Here is a 24,516-nt window from a genome sequence, read left to right as displayed (position 1 = left end):
CGCATTTCATTTAATGATTTGTGCAGTCTCTTGATAACCAAAACAGGGAACAGTTGCCAGAATTGCAGTCATTGAGGAAGTCACTGGGCACCTGATTTAATGATCGCGATGATTTATTATACTGTAATTCTGGGCTTATTTGTGGTCACATGTTGAGAACCACTTGCATTATAAGTCTCAGTCTTGTATTAAAATGCTGCTCCAAAACTTAATTCACTGTATTGCAGATAATAGGAAAGAGGCTGCTAGAGGTAGTCCTTGACATACAACAGTTCATTTAATGATCATTTGAAGTTATAACAGCACTGAAAAAAGTGACTTATGACTTTTTCACTCAGCCGTTACAGCATCCCTGTGGTCCAGTGGTGGGATACGACTGGTATGCCCCGGTATGGGCGTACTGGTATCTGCTGGGAGCACCAGGTACCATTCCGGTATGGTGCTCCAGAGGGCCCACCCGCCTGCTCTCGTTACCGCTATTTGAGCCGATTGGGGCATTTGTGCACATGCATGGAGCTTACAGCGCCTACTCAATGCTCTACCGAGCAGCTGGAGTGTCCTGGGCAGTGGGTACGTATGCACGCACTGTGCGCATGCTGCGCATGTGCATGTGGTGGACACCCAGCCCCGTTGCAGCATATCGATTGCAACAGGATCCGGAACCCACCACTGCTGTGGTCACAAGATCAAAATTTGGATTCTTGGCAATAGGTAACTGTTTATGACCGGGGTTATATGAACTCTTTTTGCGACCTTCTGACAAGCAGTGGGGAAGCCATATTCAGTTAACAACCATGTTACTAACTTAACAACCACAGACTGTTTCATTTAACACAGTGTTTCTCAAACTTGGCGACTTTAAGTCCTGTGGACTTCAACTCCCAGAATCCCCCAGCCAGCATAGCTGGCTGGGGAATTCTGGGAGTTGAAGTCCACAGGACTTAAAGTCGCCAAGTTTGAGAAACACTGATTTAACAGCTGTGGCATAGAAAGGTCGTAAAATGGAGCATAACTCATTTAGTAAATGTCTCACTTAGCAACAGAAATTTTGGCTTAATTGGAGTTGTAAGTCGAGGACTATCTGTATAGCATTAATATCTAAAGAAGGACAAGATTTGACTTTAACCAGATCATTATCATTATTGAATAATGACTACAATTTGCTCCCAACGAGTCTAGCTGATAGACTGAAAATTATTTTGCAAGAGTCTATTCATGAGATCAGTGTGGATTTTTACCTAAAAGACAGTTAAATAACAATATTAGAAATGTTCTAATATTTCTCATAATGAAAAGCAAGCCATATTGATTTTCTTACATGCAGAGAAGGCCTTTGACAATTTGAGCTGTTAAGCTGTGATAACTGTGATCTTTGAACCACTGAATTTTATAAAATGGATAAGATCGATTTACATTTTACAGAAAGCACAAATAATTGTTCATTGACATCTAGCAAAATCCTGAAAGATATTAAAAAAAAGAACAAAATAGAGATGCCCACTGTCTCCTCTCTTGTTCGTTTTGGTTCCTGAAATACTAAGTAGAGCAGGAGTCTCCAAACTTGGCAACTTTCAGACTTATGGACACCCAGAGTTCCTCAGCCAGCGAAGCCTCTCGTAAAGTTGCCAACGGTTGGAGATCCCTGGAGTAGAGAACTTAGTACATAATGAGAGGATTGAGGAGGGTGACACTGCAACTGTCATAAATATGAGTCAATTGTCAAGAGTCCGAATTTTGATTACGTATCTATGGGGATGTTGCAACAGTCATAAGTGTAAAAACACTCATCAGTCACTAAATAAACTGTTGTAAATTGAGGACAACCTGTATTCAGTTCCTCCAGTCTCCAGCTTGCTATTGGATTGGATAGAAGCAACCGTGAGATTACAGTCCTTCAAGTGAATATTGATATAGTTGTCAACGGTTCTCTTACTTACATTACAGCATGAGAAAAACTTAAGGTAGAGAAAAGAATTTATGCTTTTTGAACATTGTAAAAATGAATTTGAAATAGAATTGTGGGTAAATTATGAAGATGTAAATACTAAAATGCGTAAACTTTTATTGAAATTTGAAGCAGAAGAAGAACAAAGGAAAGTATGTAAACACAAATTAAAATTTTAGCTATAATATACAGATGGAACAGTGGGAAATATGTGGCTGAAAGGATTATAATTTATCCTATGTTATAATCCAAGAGAAAAATTTGATAAAATGATATTCCATTGGTATATGTCGCTAGAGAAATTGTCTGGAATGTATAAAGGTCCATCAAAATTATGTGGGGAATGTGAACAACAAGAAGGGGCATTTTGTGTGTGTTCCAAAGGATATGAACTTAAAAAGCTAGGAAATTCTGTGGTTGATGGACAAACAATTATCAAAAATTTATGGAACTTTGTTTTTCTACAAGATAACTGCAGCAAAATTATTGTATAAATCAACAGAAAAATTCAGCACTGTTCACAATAAAGTAATGATTTGTAAAGATGATGGAACTTGCCGAGATGGCTAAATTGATTTATTTGATCAGAGAAAATTCAATATCTATTTTTATTGTGACTGGAAATCCCTTATAATATAGACTTTTTGTATGAAACAGAAAAACAATGAACTTGTGATTTATGGTTTTAGACAGGATAGGTTACAGATAGAAGAGAGTTAGGTTATATAGATCATTGCTAACTTACTACCACAATTGAGCCCAAAATTTCTGTTGCTAAGCAAGACAGTTGTTAAGTGAATTTTGCTTCATTTTATGACTTTTTTGCCATAGTTGTTAAGTGAATCATTGCATGTGTTAAGTTACTAACCAGGTTCTTATGTGAATCAGCTTCCCATTGCAAAAAATGATCACATGACCCTCGGACATTGCAACCATCATATCTATGAACCAGTTGCCAAGCACCCAAACTTTGGTCATGTGACTGTGGGTTGTTACAATGGTCATTAAGTGTGAAAAACACTTTTTTCAGTGCTGTTGTACTTTTAAACAGTCATTAAACAAATAACTGTACGTTGAGGGCTACCCGTAACCATAACATAAGAGGTAAACATAAAATTATATTTGTACCAGCTATAAAGCAGATCCAAAGTAGCTGCTTTGTATCTTTTTTCTTTCTTTTCTATTTTTCTTTTACTTTTTTCCCCTTTTTTGGTCTTGCAGCTTTATCGTTGATTTTTTTTCTGCTTCTTATTTTATATCACTGTAGTTTGCATTAGTTTTTATCTTTCTTTTAAAAATATATTTAATAAAATGAATAAATTTAATAAAATTTATTAAAAATTATGTAACTCCATGTCTGAAAAGAAAAATGGTTTAGCTGAATCACACAGAGATTCAACTTTTTTGTTTCCAATGGTAAAACAATGGGAATGTATATATGGAATGGGCTCCTCATTACTGAAATTATTAAGCAGAGGATGGACAATAATCTTTTGGAGATATTTTAATAGAATCCTGTATTACATATGCTGAATAGAATAGAGCTGTGATGGCGAACCTATGGCATGCGTGCCACAGGTGACACATGGAACCATTTGTCATGCAACACTTCAGCCTTCTTTTGAGGCTATTTTTTGCCCTCCGGAGGCTTTCCTCCGTGAAAAACCACAAAAAAACTGCAAAAAACCGGCCCTACGGGCAAACCGGAAGTCATTTTTTGCCCTCCAGAGCCTTTAGGGAAGCCTCCTGAAGGCCCTGAAGACTCCAGAGGACGAAAAACGGACAAACCAGAAGTCACTTCATCCCAGACTAATCTTATTGCATTCTTTGAAAAAGTGACAAAATTAGTGGACCAGAGGAATGCCGTTGATATAATTTACTTGGACTTCAGCAAGGCATTTGATAAAGTAGACCATAACCTACTACTAGATAAAGTAGAAAAATGTGGGTTAGACAGCATCACCATCAGATGGATTCGTAACTGGCTGACCAACCGCACTCAACGTGTAGTCCTCAATGGAACTGCATCTACATGGAGGGAGGTATGCAGTGGAGTACCCCAAGGCTCTGTTTTGGGCCCAGTACTCTTCAAAATCTTCATCAATGATCTGGATGAGGAGATAAATGGGGAACTCATCAAATTTGCAGATGGCAGGAATAGCCAACACTCCAGACGATAGGCTTAAGATATAGAATGATCTTGACAAACTTGAACATTGGGCACAATCTAACAAAATGAAATTCAATGGTGAAAAAAGCAAGGTTCTACATTTAGGCAACAAAAACGAAATGCACAGGTACAGTATAGGTGGTACCTTGCTCAATAGTAGTAACTGTGAGAGGGATCTTGGAATCCTAGTGGACAACCATTTAAATATGAGCCAGCAGTGTGCAGCAGCTGCCAAAAAAGCCAACACAGTTCTAGGCTGCATCAACAGAGGGATAGAATCAAGATCACGTGAAGTGTTAATACCACTTTATAAGGCCTTGGTAAGGCCACACTTGGAATACTGCATTCAGTTCTGGTCGCCACGATGTAAAAAAGATGTGGAGACTCTAGAAAGAGTGCAGAGAAGAGCAACAAAGAGGATTAGGGGACTGGAGACTAAAACATATGAGGAACGGTTTCAGGAACTGGGTATGTCTAGTTTAATGAAAAGAAGGACTAGGGGAGACATGATAGCAGTCTTCCAGTATCTCAGGGATTGCCACAAAGAAAAGGGAGTCAAACTATTCTCCAAAGAACCCGAGGGCAAGAGAAGAAGCAATGGGTGGAAACTAATCAAGGAGAGAAGCAACTTAGAACTGAGGAGAAATTTCCTGACAGTTAGAACAATTAATCAGTTGAACAGAAGTTGCCTCCAGAAGTTGTGAATCCCCAACACTAGAAGTCTTTAAGAAGATGTTGGATAGCCATTTGTCTGAATTGGTATAGAGTTTCCTGCCAAGGCAAGGGGTTGGACTAGAAGACCTCCAAGGTCCCTTCCAACTCTGCTATTGTATTGTACTAACTTCCGGCTTGCTCGTAGGGTCATTTTTTGCCCTCCGGAGCCTTCAGGGAAGCCTCCTGAAGGCTCCGAAGGGCTAAAATTGGCACTACGAGCAAACCGGAAGTCTGTTCCCAAGCTTTTGGTTTGCTCATAGGGCCAGTTTTTCAAGGAAGCTCCTGAAGCCTCTGGAGGGCCTCCGAGGGGGGCAGGGGAGGCTGTTTTCGCCCTTCCTAGGCTCCTATAAAGCCTCTGGAGCCTGAGGAAGGTGAAAAAAGCACACCGAAAACTTGGGGAATGCTGGTGGTACGCGCATGCGTTCTGGGGTCGTGCTCATAGCATTATGGGTGTGGCAGTCCTGCGCACGACTCCCTTGCATTCCTCCCGTTTTTGGCAAGCAAGCCAAAAAAGGTTCTCCATCACTGGAATAGAGAAATGGATTAGATAATCTCCAGGGTCTCTTTGTGATATCAATGTCTCTGATATTATTGATGTGGTGAGCAGATCTCTGTCCATTGTAGGGCCTTTGGTGCTCTCCGAGGTTGGTTGTTCTTTTGAAGACATTTCATTGCCAAACTAGTTAACATCATCAGGTGTAGCATTGACGATGTTGCCTAGTTGGCTAATGAAACATCTGTGAGAAAACAACCAAGCTCAGATAGCCCCACATTTCAACCCTGAGCTGCAAATATTCTATCTGTATCCATTGTACAGGCAGTCCTCGACATATGACCACAATAGAACCCAAAATTTCTGTTCTTGAATGAGATAGTTATTAAGTGAGTTCTGACTCATTTTACAACCTTTCTTGCCCTGGTTGTTAACTGAATCCCTGCAGTTCATAATTTAGTCGCCCAGTTGTTAAGTGAACCTGGCTTCCCCATTGACTTTGCTTGTTGGAAGATTATCGCCTGATCCTGGGACCCTGCAATAAATATGACTCAGTTGCCAAGTGTCTGGGTTTTGATCTCGTGGCCATGGGGATGCTGCAATGGTCACAGGCCCGAGTCACTTTGTTCAGTGATGTTGTAACTTCGAACGGTCACTCAACAAACTGTTGTAAGTTGAGGACTACCTGTATTCATCCAAACGTAACAACAGAACGCAGGGGAAAATTCAGGTAATATTTCTTAATATTTTATTGCATTTCAGGTGCTGAACCTGTTTCTTGCCTTACTGTTGAGCTCGTTTAGTGCTGACAATCTTTCGGCACCAGACGAAGATGGGGAGATGAACAACTTGCAGCTGGCGTTTGCCCGCATCAACAGGGGGCTGAAGTACCTCAAGCGTTCCATGTGGAATTTCTGCTGCAGGGTCCTTCGGCAGCCAAAAGCAACAGCCGAAAAGAAAGCCATGATGAAGCTTGTGACCCACAACCAACCCGTCATGCACAACTGTGTCAACAACCACACGGCTAATGAGTTTGTCAAAGAAGAGCAGAACCAGAAGGAGAACCACACCAGCAATGCCAGGGCTGCCATCAACAAAGCGGGGAATCAGGTGTCTGATGACTTTATGACCAACCCAAACATGTCCATTTGTGTCCCCATTGCTATGGGGGAGTCGGACATCGAAGATGATGAGCAAAGCACATTCACAGAAACGGACCAGGTAAGTTTTCCGCCTTAAACCAACCGAGGCAGTTTTAAGGAAGGTATGAGAAAAAGGGTGCAAGTTGCAGAATAGCCTTCTCCAAACATGGTTGGGAGTTGAAGCCGTTGTAGTTCCAACACTCCTGGAGTGTGTAACAGTTTGAAAAGGGCTGTTCATACCTGGATACTAGTATGGGACAAGAGATATTCTGCAGTCTGTTGGGTTTGCCAAGCAGACACAGACCGTGATGTGGCTCTGGAGAAATGGATAATAGCCAATCCAGAATTCAGATAGGATCTCAGCTTGTGGGCCAATTGTGCCACACTCATTGCCTGTGTAACTGAGTGGCACCCATTTTGCAGATTCGAGATCCTGGAGTGGGAACTATCCAAAACTGAGACACAAACAGAAACACGGATGCTTTAATTGTTCCGGGTATTTGTAGATGTTAATGCCAAAATTGGAATATCCTTCTGTGATAAACTCCTCTTTTATATATTACAGTATTGAGTTTTTCCCTTTATAGCAGCAGCAATGGTTGCCATGGTGTTCTCCAAGGACACAACTATGCAGCTAGATTAATTTAGCAGTTAGTTAGTTCTTCTCTCCAAGGAATCCTGACAACTGTAGTTCACTGTAGAAATTTAGGGTCCCGAAACAGAATTCTCCCTACCAGGATGAAAATTCTAGGGTCCTTGATTGGAACTCATGAAAGTTAAAAAGATATAGTGGTCCTGATGCAATCTAACAAAACAGGTTTTTTTTATTGCCTTATGGTTGTCTTTAAGGTCTTTACAAGTAGAAATGGACTTTAATTCACCATTTGATGTTGTATTCTTTTGGGAGGAAGCTATGAGTTGGATATTGATGGTTTGTGAATGGTTTATGCAAGTTTTAAAACACAAGAAAGCTTCTAGGTATCAAATCTGAAAGATTTTTTTTTGTTTGCGTTGTTGAGAATTAACCACTGTGAAATACTCACTGACGACTGAAATGTTGCTTGGGGATGACATGCAGGCAGTAGTTGCAGCTGATTCAGGAAGCATAAATTCAGAAAGACAAGGGAACAAATGTGTTTCTTATCTCCATGTGCTTTAGATATCCTGAGAAATAGTGGATAGGGACTTGCACAAGAGAATAGAATTCTAATATGCATAGTCTCTCTCTCTCTCTTTACATAGACTCTCCCTCTCTCTCTCTCTCTCTCTCTCTCTCTCTCTCTCTCTCTCTCTCTCTCTCTCTCTCTCTCTCCATAGTCTCTCTCTCTCTCTTCATAGCCTCTTTTTCTTTCTCTCTCTCTTTTTCTCTCTCTCTTTATAGTCTCTTTCTGTCTCTCTTTACATAGACTATCTTTCTTTCATTCATTCTCTCTCTCTCTCTCTCCATGGTCTCTCTCTGTTTCTCTCTCTCTTTACATAGACACACACACACACTTTTTTCCTCTCTTTCTCTCTCTTTCTCTCTCTGTCTTTACATAGACCCCCCTCTTTACATAGTCTCTCTCTCTCTCTCTCTCTCTCTCTCTCACACACACACACACACACACACACACACACACACACTTTCTATCATTGAGATAATTATTGTAGACACATATGTAAAAAAAGAGAGGGGGCAATTAGAATTCTTGCGATTTCGGAGAATTCTCGATGAATCTCCCCTTAGAGAAAGAACTGAGAATTCCATCAGGGTCCACCTGATTATTCTGGTTAGTCTGAGCATTGTGAAAAATGAGGGCAGAGTCCCTCCTAATGGTCCTGAAGCCTGAACAAATCTCCAATATAACTATCTCTAGAATTTTGCTTATTGCCAAGGCTTTGTATCTTGTCTTAAAAGCAAGTTGGGAAAATTGGAACAGTGCAGTATCTAAGCAAATCTTTAAGCTCTCTTTGCTTAGTTCCTTTGATTGTACTTCCATTTGAGTTCTTTCTTTCTTTCTTTCTTTCTTTCTTTCTTTCTTTCTTTCTTTCTTTCTTTCTTTCTTTCTTTCTTCTTCTTCTTCTTCTTCTTCTTCTTCTTCTTCTTCTTCTTCTTCTTCTTCTTCTTCTTCTTCTTCTTCTTCTTCTTCTTCTTCTTCTGTCTGATAGGCTACTGAGGCTTTGCAGATACTGTACATTCAATAATGCCATACTCATACTTTTTTTAATATCTCTGCAACATAATAAGTGAAGCATAATCTCTAATTGCACCAAATATTTCTATTTCCATATCTAATTCCTTCATCCTGCCCCCAGTCTCCTAAGCTTGTTTTCAAAATACTTACCAGTATTTGCCCAAACTCTATACAGGTAGTCCTCAACTTACAACAGTTCATTTAGTGACTGTTTAAAGTTACAACAGCATTGTAAAAAAGTGACTTATGGTCATTTTTCACACTTATGACCAGCATCCCCATGGTCACATGACCAAAATTCGGACACTTGACAACTGGAATGTATTTATGATGGCTGCAGTGTCCCTGGATTATGTGATCCCCTTTTTGCGACCTTCTGACAAGCAAAGGCAATGGGGAAGCCAGACTCACTTAACAACTGTGTTACTCAGTTAACAGCTGCAGTGATTCATTTAACAACTGTGGCAAGAAAGGTCACAAAATGGGCAAAATTCACTTAACAAATGTTTCACTTAGCGACACAAACGTTGGGCTCAATTGTAGTTGTAAGTCAAGGACTGCCTGTACTAGAGTATGCCGGACTTTTTAATTTCTGGGAAGAAAGAATTGATTTTACAATCGAGAACATGAGAGGAAGTAAGTGGCAGGGTATAAATAGGGGGTGTGATTGTGATTGCTTTCTTCAAGGATGTTTTCTCGAATCTAGCCTACAACCTATTTAACCATTTCTTTATGAAGATTGCTGATAACCAAAGTATTGATTTCTCTTTAATTCACAATAATTTTCTAGTAGATATATCTAGCGGGAAGAAGGTTACGATAATTTTTAAAATAATTCGCACTGGGAAATTTATGTCAATATTAAAAAACGTAGCAGTCTTAAAAGCAATAGCACTTAAATACTACCCCACAGTCCTTGACAGCATTCGCTTGGCAATTTACAATGTCAGCATCTTTCCCCCAGTAATCTGGGTCCTCATTTCACCAATATCAGAAGGATGGAAGTCTGAGTCAACCTTGAGCTGATTAAGATCGAACTCCTAGCAGTCAGCAGAATTAGCCTGCAATATTGTATTTTAACCACTTGAAGACCTCCAAGGTCTGTTCCAATCCTGTTATCCCATTTTTGACCCTCACTTTAAGATGCCACTGCAACAGGCAGTTGCCCATTGTGGAATCCCTGAAAAGCTACAGTAGTTACTGTTTTTTCTAAGATAATCTCCTGTCTTAGCAGTCACAAGGTTACTAGCACAGATGTCTCACATACAATTTACAAACCGTAAAATGAACATACCTGTGTTTGTGTGTGTCTTTGGTGCTCTTTTCAATCTTAAAGTAGCTAGCTCTGTCAGTGGTAGTGGGAATACTCTTAGTGGTTCCTTGATTAGGCTGTTGTTTACTTCTTGATTGTTGGTCTAGTGTTTATCTTGGTGTTAATCCAAGAAGAAAACAGCACTCCCACTAACACTAACAGGGCAAATCATTTGTGTATAAACAGAAAGCAATCTTCTCTCCTTCCTAGCACTACTATTAACAAGTTGGGGAATAAAATGTCTGGAAGAAAACAACCAAGTTCAAAGAGCACCAAGGACCCCACAGTTCAACTCTGAATATATTCTTTTCATTGATACCTAAATTTTTATTGTGTGTTTGACAATTTCCCCTAATCTCACAGACATGTTATTTCATCTTGCCCGAACTTTTTCCTTGGCTTCTCTTTATGTAATAAAAACCTCTACTGCAAAAAAAAAAATCAACTAAAACACTCCTAATAAACCCTTTTGATAATGAATTACAATAATGAAATATCCACTATTGTTGCTTTTCTGATAGGGTCATCACGAGCCTTGCAAGAAATCTTGGAAATCCAATGATTTCAAAAATTCTGGATCTGAGGTTTTACTTTTTAGATGGAATTTATGAATTGGCCCAAGAGCTGATTTGCATTTTGACTATCGAGTCAAATTTTAATTGTTCTTCCACTTTGTTTCCCTTGTAGTTGATTCTAGGAATTTGAACATCTTTAGGAAAGCTTTTGTTTTGGGTCATTATTGGCCTCACATTGCTACACATTGATTGCTAACACAGTACGATCTTTGAGTTAATTAATACTCCTTTTCCTAACCTTTATCGGTGGATTTTGTTGGTGTTTCTGCATCAGAGACATAAAAGCATTCTAATAGCTTGATTGCTCCTAGTTGGGCTGCTTTGTTATGTTTTCTATGGTTCCATTAGCATATTTACTTACATTGAGATCTTGGCAGCCGGAGAAAAAAGGCACCAAGCCATTTCACCATAACCACAGAAACAAAGAGAAGTATTATCGCAATTGATTGCAGAACCGAGTTTATTTCTTTGTTTATTACTTGTATTTATCTTACTCTTTATTAGTTTGAAGGTTTTTAGAGTGGCTGACAATACAATATTCCAAAGATGCATAAAGCAAAAAAAAAAAAAAAAAATCATGTAAAGGAAGCAATAGGATCATCTTGGGAAAGCCCTTTATGATTTTCGTTGCCTTCCAAAGTGAGATGGCTGGCAATTCTATTTCAGCATGCTCTCCCGAGGGAAATTCACATGGTGCTTTCTTAGCTCTCCCTTCTGGTGACATGTAAAAACCTTTATTTTTAAACCCAAAGTATTTTCTTTTGATATGATGTTATATTTTCCTTTTAGTCAAGAAAGGGCGGTCAATTTGTGACTAAAACTGGGGGAATGTGTAGCTGAGACAACTGTATCATGCATGCAGCCCCGTCCAGAATGGCTGACCCCTTACTCCATTAAGCAACATACCATTAATAATCCAGCATTTTCCTTTTATTGTAGAGACAGCAGCCAGATTGGGTATGCTCCGTCCATTAACCAATCGGACTGAGTCTACACTGATGATGTCATTGGGCCCTTGTGGCTCCTCCCCAGTTTTCAGACTCAGTCCAACCTGGACCGGCTGTGAGAATTGATCTCTCCTCCAAATTATTTAATTATATCTTTAATTGGTGAATTTCCCCCCAAAAAATGTTGTTCCCTTAAATTGGTTCCTTAAATAATCCTTTATTCTACAAATTGGAGGGAAATTCGAAACTGATCTCTGGCTGCCTCTCCTCAGCCGTCTGATTGCCTTCGGCCACGAGTTCGCTCAGGAAGCCTGCCTTGCAATCAGATCGGCCAGCTCACGAGCTACGGCTTCACAGCTGTTTCCCTGCGGCGCTCCTGGATTCTGGGCACTCGGAGGGACGCACGATCGGCCGTTTCGCACGCAGCGGTTCCAGGCGAGTCCTGTGGCCATTCTGCAGATCGCCTGGCCACACTTGGTATCAGTGGCCATTTTGCAGGTTGGAAAAGCCTGCGAAGATAGCGTTGGCCATTTTGGGGCTTGGAAAAGCCTCAGAGGAAAAAAAGTCGGCCATTTTGGATGCTTTAAAAAAGGCGTGAACTCTACAGCAGCCGTTTGGAGTGCTCAGCAATGCGGGATCACCCCAGGTGGACCGGATCAGGAGTGCCTGGCCAGCAAATGGGTGAAACCGTTGCCTATCTTATTGGGGCGTTGATTTATGTTTGGGGAAATGGCTGATCCAGCTATGGATACGAATGCAGGATTAGAGGAGGCAGGGCCATCTGGGGCAAAGAGCAGCAGGAAGAGGCAAGCCAAAGAGGCCCCTTCCTCAGGAGTAAACCCCAAGGTCTCTAAAGCGACTACCAGGGCAGAAGAGCGCAGGCAGAAGGTCCTTGAGAAAGAATTTCAGAGGGCCCAAAAACAACAACATAGTCTAACTGCCCATGGCCTCTTCGGTCACAGGCAGGCGTCTGCTTTGGCTCAAGCCATGGCAGGCGGATGTCCGTACCAAGTGGTGCCTAGCAGCCTCCCCATTCAGTGGCACCCTATTATTTGGTAATCCCTTAGACCCATACCTCATAGAATCTAAAGACAAGCGCAAGGTCCTTTCATCCATCTACAAGAAACAGGACAGTTGGCCCACTCCCTTCTATAGGAGGTTGCCCTTTTGACTGGCAGACGGGGGACCTTCCTTCCCCCATGCACAACACCAATTCTACACTCCCAGACAGGGATCTCACCAGGACAGGTCCAATAGAAACACACAGCGTTTCCCCTCCAAGAAATCTTACCGTGGAGGAGGCAACCGCCATTTTTCATGTAGGAAATGGCTATCTGGACTCTCTTCTGATCAGAGGCCGCTTGGCATTCTTTGCCCACCGCTGGGAGGAGACCGCAACAGACAATTGGGTACTCAAAACTGTCAAATTTGGTCTCATGGTAGAATTCCTCTCCATTCCTCAAGAACACTTCGTGCCATGGCTGGTCTCTCGTGTCCTCGCAAGAGGGCACTGATGGAACAGGCCATTCAGCACCTGTTCCGGGCCATCCAACTGGTTCCTCCCCATCAGGAAGGGCAGGGTTTTTATTCCCGCCTGTTTCTGGTACTGAAGAATTCCGGGGGATGGAGAGCAATTTTAGATCTAAAAACATTGAACCGCCACATTGTCTATCGGCAGTTCAAAATGCATTCTCTGCACACCATCCTCTAGATGGTCAGAAAAGGCAACTTCCTCACGTCGGTAGACTTGACTGAAGCTTACCTTCATATCCCCATCTTCATAGACCACCGAAAATATCTCTGCTTCTCCAATGGGGGGAGGCATTTCCAGTACTGAGCTCTTCCGTTCGGTCTATCCTCTGCCTCCAGAGTATTCATAAAAGTACTGGCAGAACCGGTCGCCCACATCAGGTCATCCCCAGTTCGGATTCTCTGTTACCTGGACGACATCTTCTTGTTGTCCAGGTCTCCGGTTCAGGCAGAAAGAGATCTCGCCCTCACCATTGACACCTTGTGGAATCACGGGTTCAGGGTGAATCTCAAAAAGAGTCACCTCATTCCCAGCACTCACCTTCTCCACCTTGGGTTGTTGATAGATACCATGGCGGAGGGGGTGTTCCTATCCAGCGACCGCAATCTCGGTCTGAGGGAACTTGTCAGGAAGGTGCTATGTCTATGCAAGGCATCCCTTCTTCTTCTCTCCCAAGTCTTGGGCAAGATGGTATCCTGCTTTGGGATTGTCCCGTGGGCCAGGTTTCACAGCAGGAGCCTTCAATGGTTCATGCTTCCACATCAAAAGGCCGACAGGGGCAGCTCTCCTCTCAGGGTCCCCCTTCCCAGGTATTACTCTCTCTCAAATGGTGGCAGATTTTGCAAGGGACCTTGTTCAGGGAGCCGTGCCATCTCACATTTACGATGAACGCAGGTCTGACAGGATGGGGGCACACATGTAGGACCTAGTGGCTCAGGGTCAGTAGTCCCTCAAAGAGAGCCAAAAGAGCATAAATTGGCTAGAATTGCGGGTGGTTCATCTCACCCTCAGACACTTCCACCACAGAATTCAGGCCTAACACATATTAGTCCTCATGGACAATACCACGACTAAGACACACATAAAGAGACAGGGGGGAACTCGTTCCTGGTCCCTGATGCAGGAGTCCAACCTGTTGTGCCAGTGGGAGGAATCTCACCTGTTATCTCTCAGGGCAGAATACATCTCAGAGGTCTCCAATGTCCAAACAGACTGGCTGAGCCGGACAACGATAGATCAGGCGGAGTGGAGCATCCATCTGAGCCTCTTCCATTGACTGACACTACGGTTCGGCTTCCCAAACCTAGACCTGTTTGCGACGGCAGACAACAACCAGGTACCTAGGTATTACTTGAGATTAATGGACCCCATGGCAGAAAGAGTAGATGCTCTCAGATGCCAGTGGCCCAGGGGTCTCCTGTACACATTTTCTCCCCTTCCCCTCATTCAGAGGGTAATTCAAAAAATGCTGGAGCAGGAGGCAGAACTATTGCTGTAGCACCGAATTGGCCACGCCGGCCTTGGTATGCTGACCTAGTGATTCTGTCAATCTCCACCCCATGGCACATCCCACGGTCTCTCCTGTCTCTACACCTAGGGTCAGTTTGTCATTCCGACCCCCAGTGGCTGCAATTAACCACATGGCGATTGAGCGGCAAGCCTTAACAGCTGATAACATCTCCCTCAACATCATTGCTACCATTCAAGCATCACGCAGAAGCTCTACTAACTGCATTTATGATGCCACATGGCGGACTTTTGCTCTGTGGTGTTCCAACCAGACTGTTGACCCACTTAGGGCATCCATTCCGCAGATATGGGACTTCCTGCAGAGAGGGCTTGATCAGGGACTTACCCCTAACATGCTACACCAACAGGTGGCTGCTCTGGCCTCTGTTCTGGACGGCCTGGCATCCGAACATCTACCTTCTCACCCTTGATCCGGAGATTTCTCCATGGAGCGTCCAACCTGCATCCCCCTGCCATACATAGACTTGGGACTTACCTCGTATCCTAGAAGCTTTGACTTCCGCTCCCTTTGAACCTATGAGATCCGCTTCTTTGAAACTGTTGTCCTTCAAAATGCTGTTTTTGGTGGCTATAACCTCAGCCAGATGTATTTCTGATTTGGCTGCTCTTTCAGTCAGGCATGACTTGTGCATGTCCATCCAGACCGAGTTGTCTTAAGACTGGACCCAACATTCATACCGAAGGTCAATAGCTGTTTCCACTGAGGTCAGGAGTTGACCTTACCTGATTTCTGTCTGTCTCCCCATCACGAGATGGAGCGAAAGTGGCACACTCTTGTGTCCTCAAGATCTACATTGACTGCACCGCCTCGTTCTGCCACTCGGAAGCTCTCTTCATCTCCTTTCGCCAGGCCTCCTTGGGTACCAAGGCTTCATCGTCTAGTCTGGGGTACTGGATAAGAGCCTGTATTAAACTGTCTTATAAACTTCAATCCAAGCTCACTCTACACTCAGCGCTGCGACATCTGCAGCTTGGTCCACTCAAGCCACCTTGGAAGAAGTTTGCTGGGCGGCCACCTGGGCATCTCCCACAGTCTTCATACGTCATTACAAGTTGAACAAGTATGCATCGGCTGACGCGGCCTTTGGGCACAGGGTGCTACAACAAATGCTTGTGCCCTAACGGACCTTTTTTTACAATTTCTCACCCTAGTGGACAGCCCAGTCTTTGGTACGTCCCAGTCTGGCTGCTGTCTCTATGATAACAGGAAAATGGGTGTTGGTCCTTACCTGATACGCTCATTTTCTGGTAGAGACAGCAATCAGCCCCACCCTGGTATGGGTCACGTGAGGGGATTTCTTGTGTGGAGGAGAGAGAGAGATACAATGACTATGGACTTTCACTTTTTGCTCACAATTAAATAAATAAATAAATAAATAAATAAATAAATAAATAAATAAATAAATAAATATTTATTTCTTAGCCGCACCCTCTCCCGAAGGACTCGGGGCGGCGTACAATGAAACATATGAAATAAATATGTGGACAAAACAAACATATAACAGAGACATATACCGAGACATACACAAGGAGGAGGTCGGCTGATGAATAAAAACAATTAGAATACAGTATTTAAAAACCCCTAGATAATTAAATATAATTAAAATACCCAATTAAAAACCCGTCAGGAGCGATATGGTTAGATCAAAGTTGAGCCAGGCCAGCTACTTGGAATAGGTGGGTCTTAAGCTTAATACGAAAGGAGCGGAGGTCAGAGGTATTCCTAATATCCGGAGGGAGGTCATTCCACAGGGCTGGGCCCGCCACAGAAAAGGCTCTACTCCTAGGCGCCGCCCCCCGACACTGTCTAGTGGACGGCACCTGGAGGAGGCCCTCTCTGTGCGAGCGGATTGGTCGCAGGGATGTATGGGGCAGAATACGATCCCGCAAGTAACTAGGTCCTGAGCCATGGAGCGCTTTAAAGATTGTTATCAAAACCTTGAAACGCACCCGATAGACCACAGGAAGCCAGTGCAGCTCGCGCAGGAACGGTGTCACATGGGAGTACCTAGTACTCCCCATAATTACCCGCGCGGCTGCATTCTGGACCAACTGTAGCCTCCGGGTGCATTTCAAGGGAAGCCCCATGTAGAGAGCGTTACAGTAGTCCAAGCGAGACGTCACCAGCGCATGAGTGACTGTGTGTAAGGCGTCCCGGTCCAGTAGGGGGCGCAATTGGCGCACCAGGCGAACCTGGTGGAACGCCCCCCCCTTGCCACGGCTGTCACATGGTCATCCATGGACAGCCGGGCATCCAGGAGGACGCCCAAATTGCGCGCCCGCTCCACGGGGGCAAGTTGAATGCCCCCAATGGCCAATGATGGAATTAATTGGCTGAACCGGGGAGCTGGTACCCACAGCCACTCCGTCTTGGAGGGGTTGAGCCTGAGTCGGTTGTCATCCATCCAGATCCGTGCGGCTTCCACACACCGGGACATCACTTCGATGGCCTCGTTGGGGTGGTTCGGGGTGGAAAAGTACAGCTGAGTATCATCAGCGTACAGATGGTATCCCACCCCGAAACCACGGATGATCTCACCCAGCGGCTTCATATATGTGTTGAACAGGAGTGGCGAGAGGACCGACCCCTGTGGCACCCCACAAGTAAGGGGGCGTAGGGTCGACCTCTCTTCTCCTGCCAACACACGCTGCGTCCGGCCAGAAAGGTAGGAGCCGAACCACCGCAAAACGGTGCCCCGGACCCCCAACCCCTCCAGCCGGCGCAGCAGGATACCATGGTCGATGGTATCAAAAGCCGCCGAGAGGTCTAATAGGACCAGGATAGAGGAACAACCTCTATCTCTGGCCCTCCAGAGATCATCCACCAATTATCACTTGAGTCTACAGTTTTCCTTCATCTGAAACTGGGGAGGAGCCACAAGGGCCCAATGACATCATAAGTGTAGACTCAGTATGATTGGTTAATGGACGGAGCATACCCAGTCTGGCTGCTGTCTCTACTCTCCCAGAAGATGAGCGTATCAGTTAAGGACCAACACCCATTTCAGTTTTATTGATTTTTATTCATCCCAGGATGGTAACTGGAAGTTCAGAGCCAGGAATTACTTCGGGGTAGGAATTAGGAAACCACTCCAGGAGAATCCAAACTGAACCAATACAAGTGGTCCTCGAGTTACGACCACAGTTGAGCCCAAAATTTCCATTGCTAAGCAAGACAATGAGTTTTGCACCATTTTGTGACCTGTCTTGCCATAGCTGTTAAGTGAATCACTATAGTTAAGTGCATTTTGTGGACATTAAGCAAACCTGGCTTCCTCATTGACTGCTTGTCAGAAGGTTGCAAAAAAATGATCACATGACTCTACGACACTACAACCACCATAAATATGAATCAGTTGCCAAGCGGCCGACTTTTGATCCCAAGACCCAGGGGATGCTACAACAGTCTTAAGTGTAAAAGTGATCATAAGTCACTTTTTTCAGTGCCATTGTAACTTTGCATGGTCACTAAACGAACTGTTCTAAGTCAAGGACTAACTGTATCTTAGAGCGATTCCTGAAAGGAGACACAATGCTTAAGCCCAAGGGGATCGTCAGCCAAGAAACTTTACTACTCTTCTCAGTGTAGGCAGGTGTTCCAAACTGTGTCCCTGGTTGTTAAATACTCCAAATTATAGGCCCCAATCGTTCACTTCAATAGGGAATTCTGCATAAAAATAGGCATTCTAAATTCTGATACAGCCAGATTGTGAAAGAATCAAATTGGAAATGGGTAGTTATTGTCAGGATGCTCCAATCCAGCAATTTCATGTAGTGCTTTTGAGCACCAGGCCATCCTTTAGAACCAACCTGGTTGTATTTTTACCCAGGTTTGGATAGTTTTAATTAAACAAGCATTAAATGGGAAGCAAAGCACCAATCTTCAGGTTTGTTATTTTTCAAGAATAATTTTCTTAAGGGGGTAAGTATAACAGTTGAAGTATTGGATTAGATCAGGCGTGTCAAACTCGCGTGATGTATCGTGACTTTTCCCCCCCTTCACTAAACCAGGTGGGGGTGGGGCCAGCACATGATGCAACTGGCTGTGAGTTTGACACCCCTGGATTAGATGTAGATTTTTAGCCTGCTTTTCACCATGGAAGACCCCTGGATGACTTTGGACCAGTCCTGCTCACTCAGAGCAGGACTGATCAAATTATGGAGCTCAAATATGTCTTTTAATCTCTCTTTCTAAGTGTTGTTACCATTAGAAGAGACCATTTGTAGCTCACGGTTGAACTGTAGGTCCTTGGTGCTCTCCGAGCTTCATGGTTTTCTTGCAGATTTCATTATCTAATAGGTAGCATCATCAGCACTAGAAGGGATCGGGGCTTTTAAAAAGAGAGAGAAAAACCCATTCCCTTCTAGCACTGATGGTGTTACTTAATTAGGTAATGAAACGTCTGCAAGAAAACCAAGCTCACAGAGAGAGCACCAAGTGAGATTTGTTGTTGGTAAGAATATAGACAAAGGGGCCACTTTGTAGAGTAAATCTAATGGAAAAATAAAGTACCAAAAATTTAGAGCCCAGTGCCTTGTCTGGAAGTATACACATCTTCCTGTAAAAATATTTTAAAAATGGATACATGGATAAATAATATATTTTAACATTAGATGGCTTTCTAAAACACTTCACCGATTTGCCCTCTGTTAATGGATATGTCATAAGATTAGGCACCCGCAGGTTGGGAGTTACTTTATCATTGGACAAACCCCTCGCCCCAGCCAGCCATTTTGTGAAAGCTCCCAAAATATGCCTTCACTATTCTGGATACGTAAGTCCAAAGAAGTTAACTATCTCTCAGAATTAGGAGATATACTAGAGAGAATGCCGGAATTCCAAAAACCAAGAAATTCTTTAAAATATAGACGTCTTCCTGTTTATCTTTCATAATTTGGCCGCCACACTACAGTTCTCTATTGATTTCATCTCCAAGTACAATTTGTTGCTGTTCACCTGAGAAACGAGGTGGACACAATGCATTATTCCATGTGTCTTAATGACTGTTCTTATTGGGCATCCATCAGGAAGAAAAACCAGAATTCTGGGCCGCTTTCCCTGAGAGACCCATAAAGAGGTGTTGTTGCTGACGTAAATTAGAATGAGTGAAATAAATTCAGGTACAGATGACATAAAGAACAGAAAAAAAGAGAGACGTTTTCTACAAGCACAAGAATTCGCCAACTAATAACATTGCTTGCCAATATGTTTAACCTATTATACTGGGAGAACTGTGAACGTTCATTTATTTATTTATTTATTCATTCATTCATTCATTCAATTTCTGTAGCTGTCCAATTCAACTTAGTGACTCTGGGCAGCTTACAATTCTAAAATTCAGAAACAATTAGAGCAGTTAAAAATAAAACAGGGGGAACATCCCAAAAAATAAACATAAGCAGCAGCTGAGACAATTGGTTAACAATAAAGCCAAGAAATTGGGGCCTTAGCAAATTCTGAGCCCCAGACACAGTTACAGACAGCCAGGTTTTAAAAGCCTTATGAAAGGCCAGCAGGGTTGGGGCCATACTGATCTCTGAAGGACGAATATTCCATCTGGCAGGGGCTACAGCAGAGAAAGCCAGATTAGAATAGGATACGATAGGAGAGTTGGGAGGGACCTTGGAGATCTTCTAGTCCAACCCCCTGCCTAGGCAGGAAACCTTACACCACTTCAGACAAATGGTTATCCTACATCTTCTTTAAAACTTCCAGGGTTGGAGCATTCACAACTTCTGGAGGCAGGTTTGTCCCATTGATTTTTCTGTCAGGAAATTTCTCCCTAGTTCTAGGTTGCTTCTTTCCTTGATTAGTTTTCACCCATTGCTTCTTGTCCTACCCTCAGGTGCTTTGGAGAATAGTTTGCCTCCCTCTTCTTTGTGGCAACCCCTGAGATATTGGAACACTGATATCATGTCTCCCCTAGTCCTTCTTTTCATTAAACTAGGCATACCCAGTTCCTGCAACCGTTCTTCACATGTTTTAGTCTCCAGTCCCCTAATCCTCTTTGTTGCTCTTCTCTGCACTCTTTCTAGAGTCTCCACATGTTTTCTACATCGTGGCGACCAGAACTGAATGCAGTATTCCAAGTGTGGCCTTACCAAGGCATTATAAAGTGGTATTAACCCTTCACGTGATCTTGATTCTATTCCTCTGTTGATGCAGCCTAGATGTCAGCGTTCCAAATATCATGCAGAATTAAACCAGAGTCCAAGGCAGAGCTATCCTTAAAGTTTCAATTTAATAAGACAGACATGTTGGCACATCAAAAGATGACCTTGGCTTCTATAAAGGAATGACAACAACAGATTCCACAACTCAACTCCTTTCTATTCTCCCCTCCCAATTACTACACTAATGAAACAGCATAGTGAAATAATAGAAAGTGTGGCAGGCCAAAGATCCTAAAAGGAACATAACTACAGGCCTGACACTAGAGCTGTATTGGCTTTTTTGACAGCTGCTGCACATGGCTGGCTCATATTTAAATAGTTGTCCACTAGGATTCCAAGATCCCTCTCACGATTACTACTATTGAGCAATCGCTTGTCTGAAATGGTAGTATTTCCTGCTTGAGCAGGGGATCAGATTATAAAGACTTCCAAGGTCCCTTCCAGTTCTGTTACTCTGTTCTGTTCTGACTGCAAAAGATGTGGTGTCTAACAGATACCCACCTTGGCGTTTCTTACCCAGCTGGAGTCTCGATAGGTGGCACAACAGAACCATTGCCAGTATTAGTCTTGGCTGGCAGATGAAGCAGACTGTGAGTTTATCCATATGGAAAGAAATGCCCGAGATCTTCAAGCAGTTATCTCTGTATTATTTATAGGCTTGAATGAATTATGGCTTTAAGAATGTTAACATAGAACTGCTATGCAAACATGATTCCCATAATGTTCGTAGTGAATTCACAGAATGCCAGTACATACACATTATTCCACCATGACAGAATGTGATTGGTATGTGCATCACAATCACTTAGGATGAGCTGAAATGGAGATTAGTTTATTTGTGAATAAGCTAGCTGTGATGGCATTTCTGTTGCCCATTTCAGCTGTTTGAGAGCAGAGAATACTTTACATGGAGCAAAACCAAGTGACTAGCATAGCTCCCTATATTACAAACCTATTGAAAATAAGGATGCAGTTCCTGGCACTGCTCTGAATTTGTTTTAGAATAAGGCTATGTGCCAAATCAAATTTGTTTCTAATGACTACAAGTCAATTTGGAGTGAGGAAAAAAACCTTTCTTCCAAACTGGCTTTAACTATAGGCGTTTAACTGGCCTATAGTTAAACTTTGTGAGGCTGCATAATGTAATAACGTTTATTACTGACTTCCTATCTGGCTGGCTGTGATCACTCAGGGAAATAAGACATTTGGGAAGAATCTATATACGTATATAAAAGCGAAATGCCATTCACGCGACATCATGAAAACTCCAGAGCCATAAAATCTACAAAACTTGAAATTTGGCACGCTAAGAAGGGATTTTTCGGAATGACCATCATATCATTAGTATTTCTTATATTATTATTAACATGCTTTGATGCTAAAGAGTTAGACTTTCTACTCCCCCCTCCCCATCTGAAAAAAATATCTGTTTCAATTGCCACTTGGCCGTGGCCAGCCTGTGACTCATCTGGCCTGTGGGCTAGGAGTTTGGATAAGATCAATGAGGCCACCCTGAGGGAGAGGAGGGGATAAAATAGGAGAGGCCCCTGTGGGGCAAGCCTGAGGGAGAGAAGGGGATATGATAGGAGAGGCTTTTGTGGAGCAAGCCTGAGGGAGAGAAGGGGAGAGGAGAGGCTGGTCGTAACTACTCATTAATTTTCAAGCTGTAAGTGTCAATTTATCAAGCCCGATCACGTAGTTTCGTAGCAGAGCACAGGTATTCAGTTAGTAGGAGAATAGCCAAATGAGAGAATAACTGAGTTGGAACAGACCATGGAGGTCTTCTAGTCCAACCACTGCTAAGGCAGGAGACCCTATACCATTCCATTCCACACAAGTGGCTGTTCTCGTCTTGAAAGCCTCCAGTGATGTAACACCCACCTTCTGGAGGCAAACTGTTCCACTGGTTAATTGTTCTCACTGTCAAGAAACTTCTGCTTAGTTCTAGGTTGGATCTCTCCTTAATTAGATTCCATCCATTGTTTCTTGTCTTGTCTTCACGTGCTTTGGAGAATAGCGTGACTCCCTCTTCTTTGTAGCAGCCCCTTAGATATTGGAAGACTGCTATCATATCACTCTGGTCCTTCTTTTCATTGAATTAGACATACCCAATTTCTGCAACCATTTTTCATCTGTTTTAGTCTCCAGGCCCCTAATCATCTTTGTGGCTCTTCTCTGCACTCTTTCCAAAGTCTCAACGTGGTTTTTTTTTATATAATGGGGTGACCAAAACTGTATGCGGTAATCCAGGTGTGATCTTACTAAGGCTTTGTAATGAGGTGCTGTAGTATTTCACATGATCTTGATTCTATCCCTCTATTAATGCAACATAGAACTGCATTATCATCCAACATGCAAAAAAGGTGCAAAGTAGGGTAAACTATATTTTTAATTTCTCCAGTCACCCTTGCTTTAAAGCTTTATTCAGTGCTCAACTCCGTTTCCCCATTTACTAATAGCATTTGCAATAGGTAATGCCTGAATAAACTCAGTAATAAAATAATTCCAATTTTGTGCTAAGAAACTACAGTTTGCTGTTAATGTTGTTATGCAAGTTATGCTCTTTTACATAACTTTTCTCACTTTTATTCCACAATAATATTTAAAGCAACCATGGCTTCCCTTCTTTATCCCCTCCAACCCATAAATCTTATTCAGTCATCCTTTTGCAATTTCAGCAACAAAGGGATTAGAAACGTTGTTGACGATGAAACTCTGCAATTTAGCTAATGAAATGTAAACGGCTGGAAGAGAACCATGCACTCAATCTCTGTTGTATGCATTGGGCAACTTTGTGGATTCACCTAATCTAAGTGGACCTGTCCAGAGTTGGTAGGGGTGAGCTAATAGCTATTCTTTGTACTGTGTGATTGTGAGGTTTGTAAGGTTAGCAGCGACCCTTATTTTTTCTCCCCATCAAGTACTTGTCCAACCAAAGTGATTATTCACACATATTACAGTGATGGAAAAGTAACTTTGCCTTTATATTTATGACCTTTGCATGTCTGTAAAGGAAAAGAAAGCTGCTGTAAGATCATAAGGACAGTTGTGGTTTGACTTAGTACAGGTAGTCCTTAACTTACAATCATTTGTTTAGTGATGACTAACTTAACCCCTGCAGCGACTCAGTTAACAACTGCAACAAGAAAAGTTGTAAAATGCGGCAAAGCTCATTTACAACCGTTTTGCTTAACAACAGAAATTTTGGATTCAGTTGTGGTCACAAGGCGAGAACTCTACCTGTAAATAATTTGCTTAACAACCAACTGGCTGGTCTCAACTGTGGGCTGCTAAACAAGAACCACCTATAAATGTTGTGTCCACTTCTAAAATTAAAACTAAAGTTTCTCTGCCTTCCCCAATGATTATTTTTATTTTCTTGAAAACTGTTGGAAGAACAGCATTATTCAAATATATGACTCCATATTTTGAAGGACTTTTAGGAAGAGGTCAAAAGCATTTGACTCTGAGATGGGTTGCTACTGGTTTGCACTGGTTCGGGTGAATCGGTAGGGGACATTGGGACAGCTGGCCACGCCCCCAAACCGGTTCCCCGGTTGCCCATATCATTGTCAGCATGGTTTTTACTTGTTTTATAATGTTCTGCGCAGGCGCAGTACAATTAATAAGCAACTGTGCATGCACAAGCAACGTGTGGTGGGCGTGCACGCAAGGCGAACTGGCTGTAACCACCCCTGATTTGACTTGTAATATAACCAGGTGTGGGTTTCTGCCGGCATTAATGCCGGTTCGGTGCGTGCAAAGGTTTTGCCCGCATGCACTCACTTGGCTCACACACACGCATTTGC

At 42.8% G+C, this 24,516-nt stretch overlaps 1 protein-coding gene across 1 annotated transcript in view; it reads left to right on the top strand.

Moving 5' to 3' along the window:
• The window catches only part of LOC309401147 (sodium channel protein type 5 subunit alpha-like), a 372,397-nt gene that overhangs the window by 238,330 nt on the left and 109,551 nt on the right, over positions 1-24,516 (top strand). The window contains 1 exon segment of the mRNA XM_081970165.1: positions 6,085-6,543. Within this exon segment, the coding sequence (XP_081826291.1) occupies positions 6,085-6,543 (459 nt within the window).

The sequence above is a fragment of the Natrix helvetica genome, assembly GCF_964273705.1.
Source record: "Natrix helvetica genome assembly, chromosome: Z".
Taxonomy (NCBI): Eukaryota; Metazoa; Chordata; class Lepidosauria; order Squamata; family Natricidae; genus Natrix; species Natrix helvetica.
The sequence above is the reverse complement of the archived record's forward strand: the minus strand, read 5'-3'. Positions and strand labels throughout refer to the sequence as shown.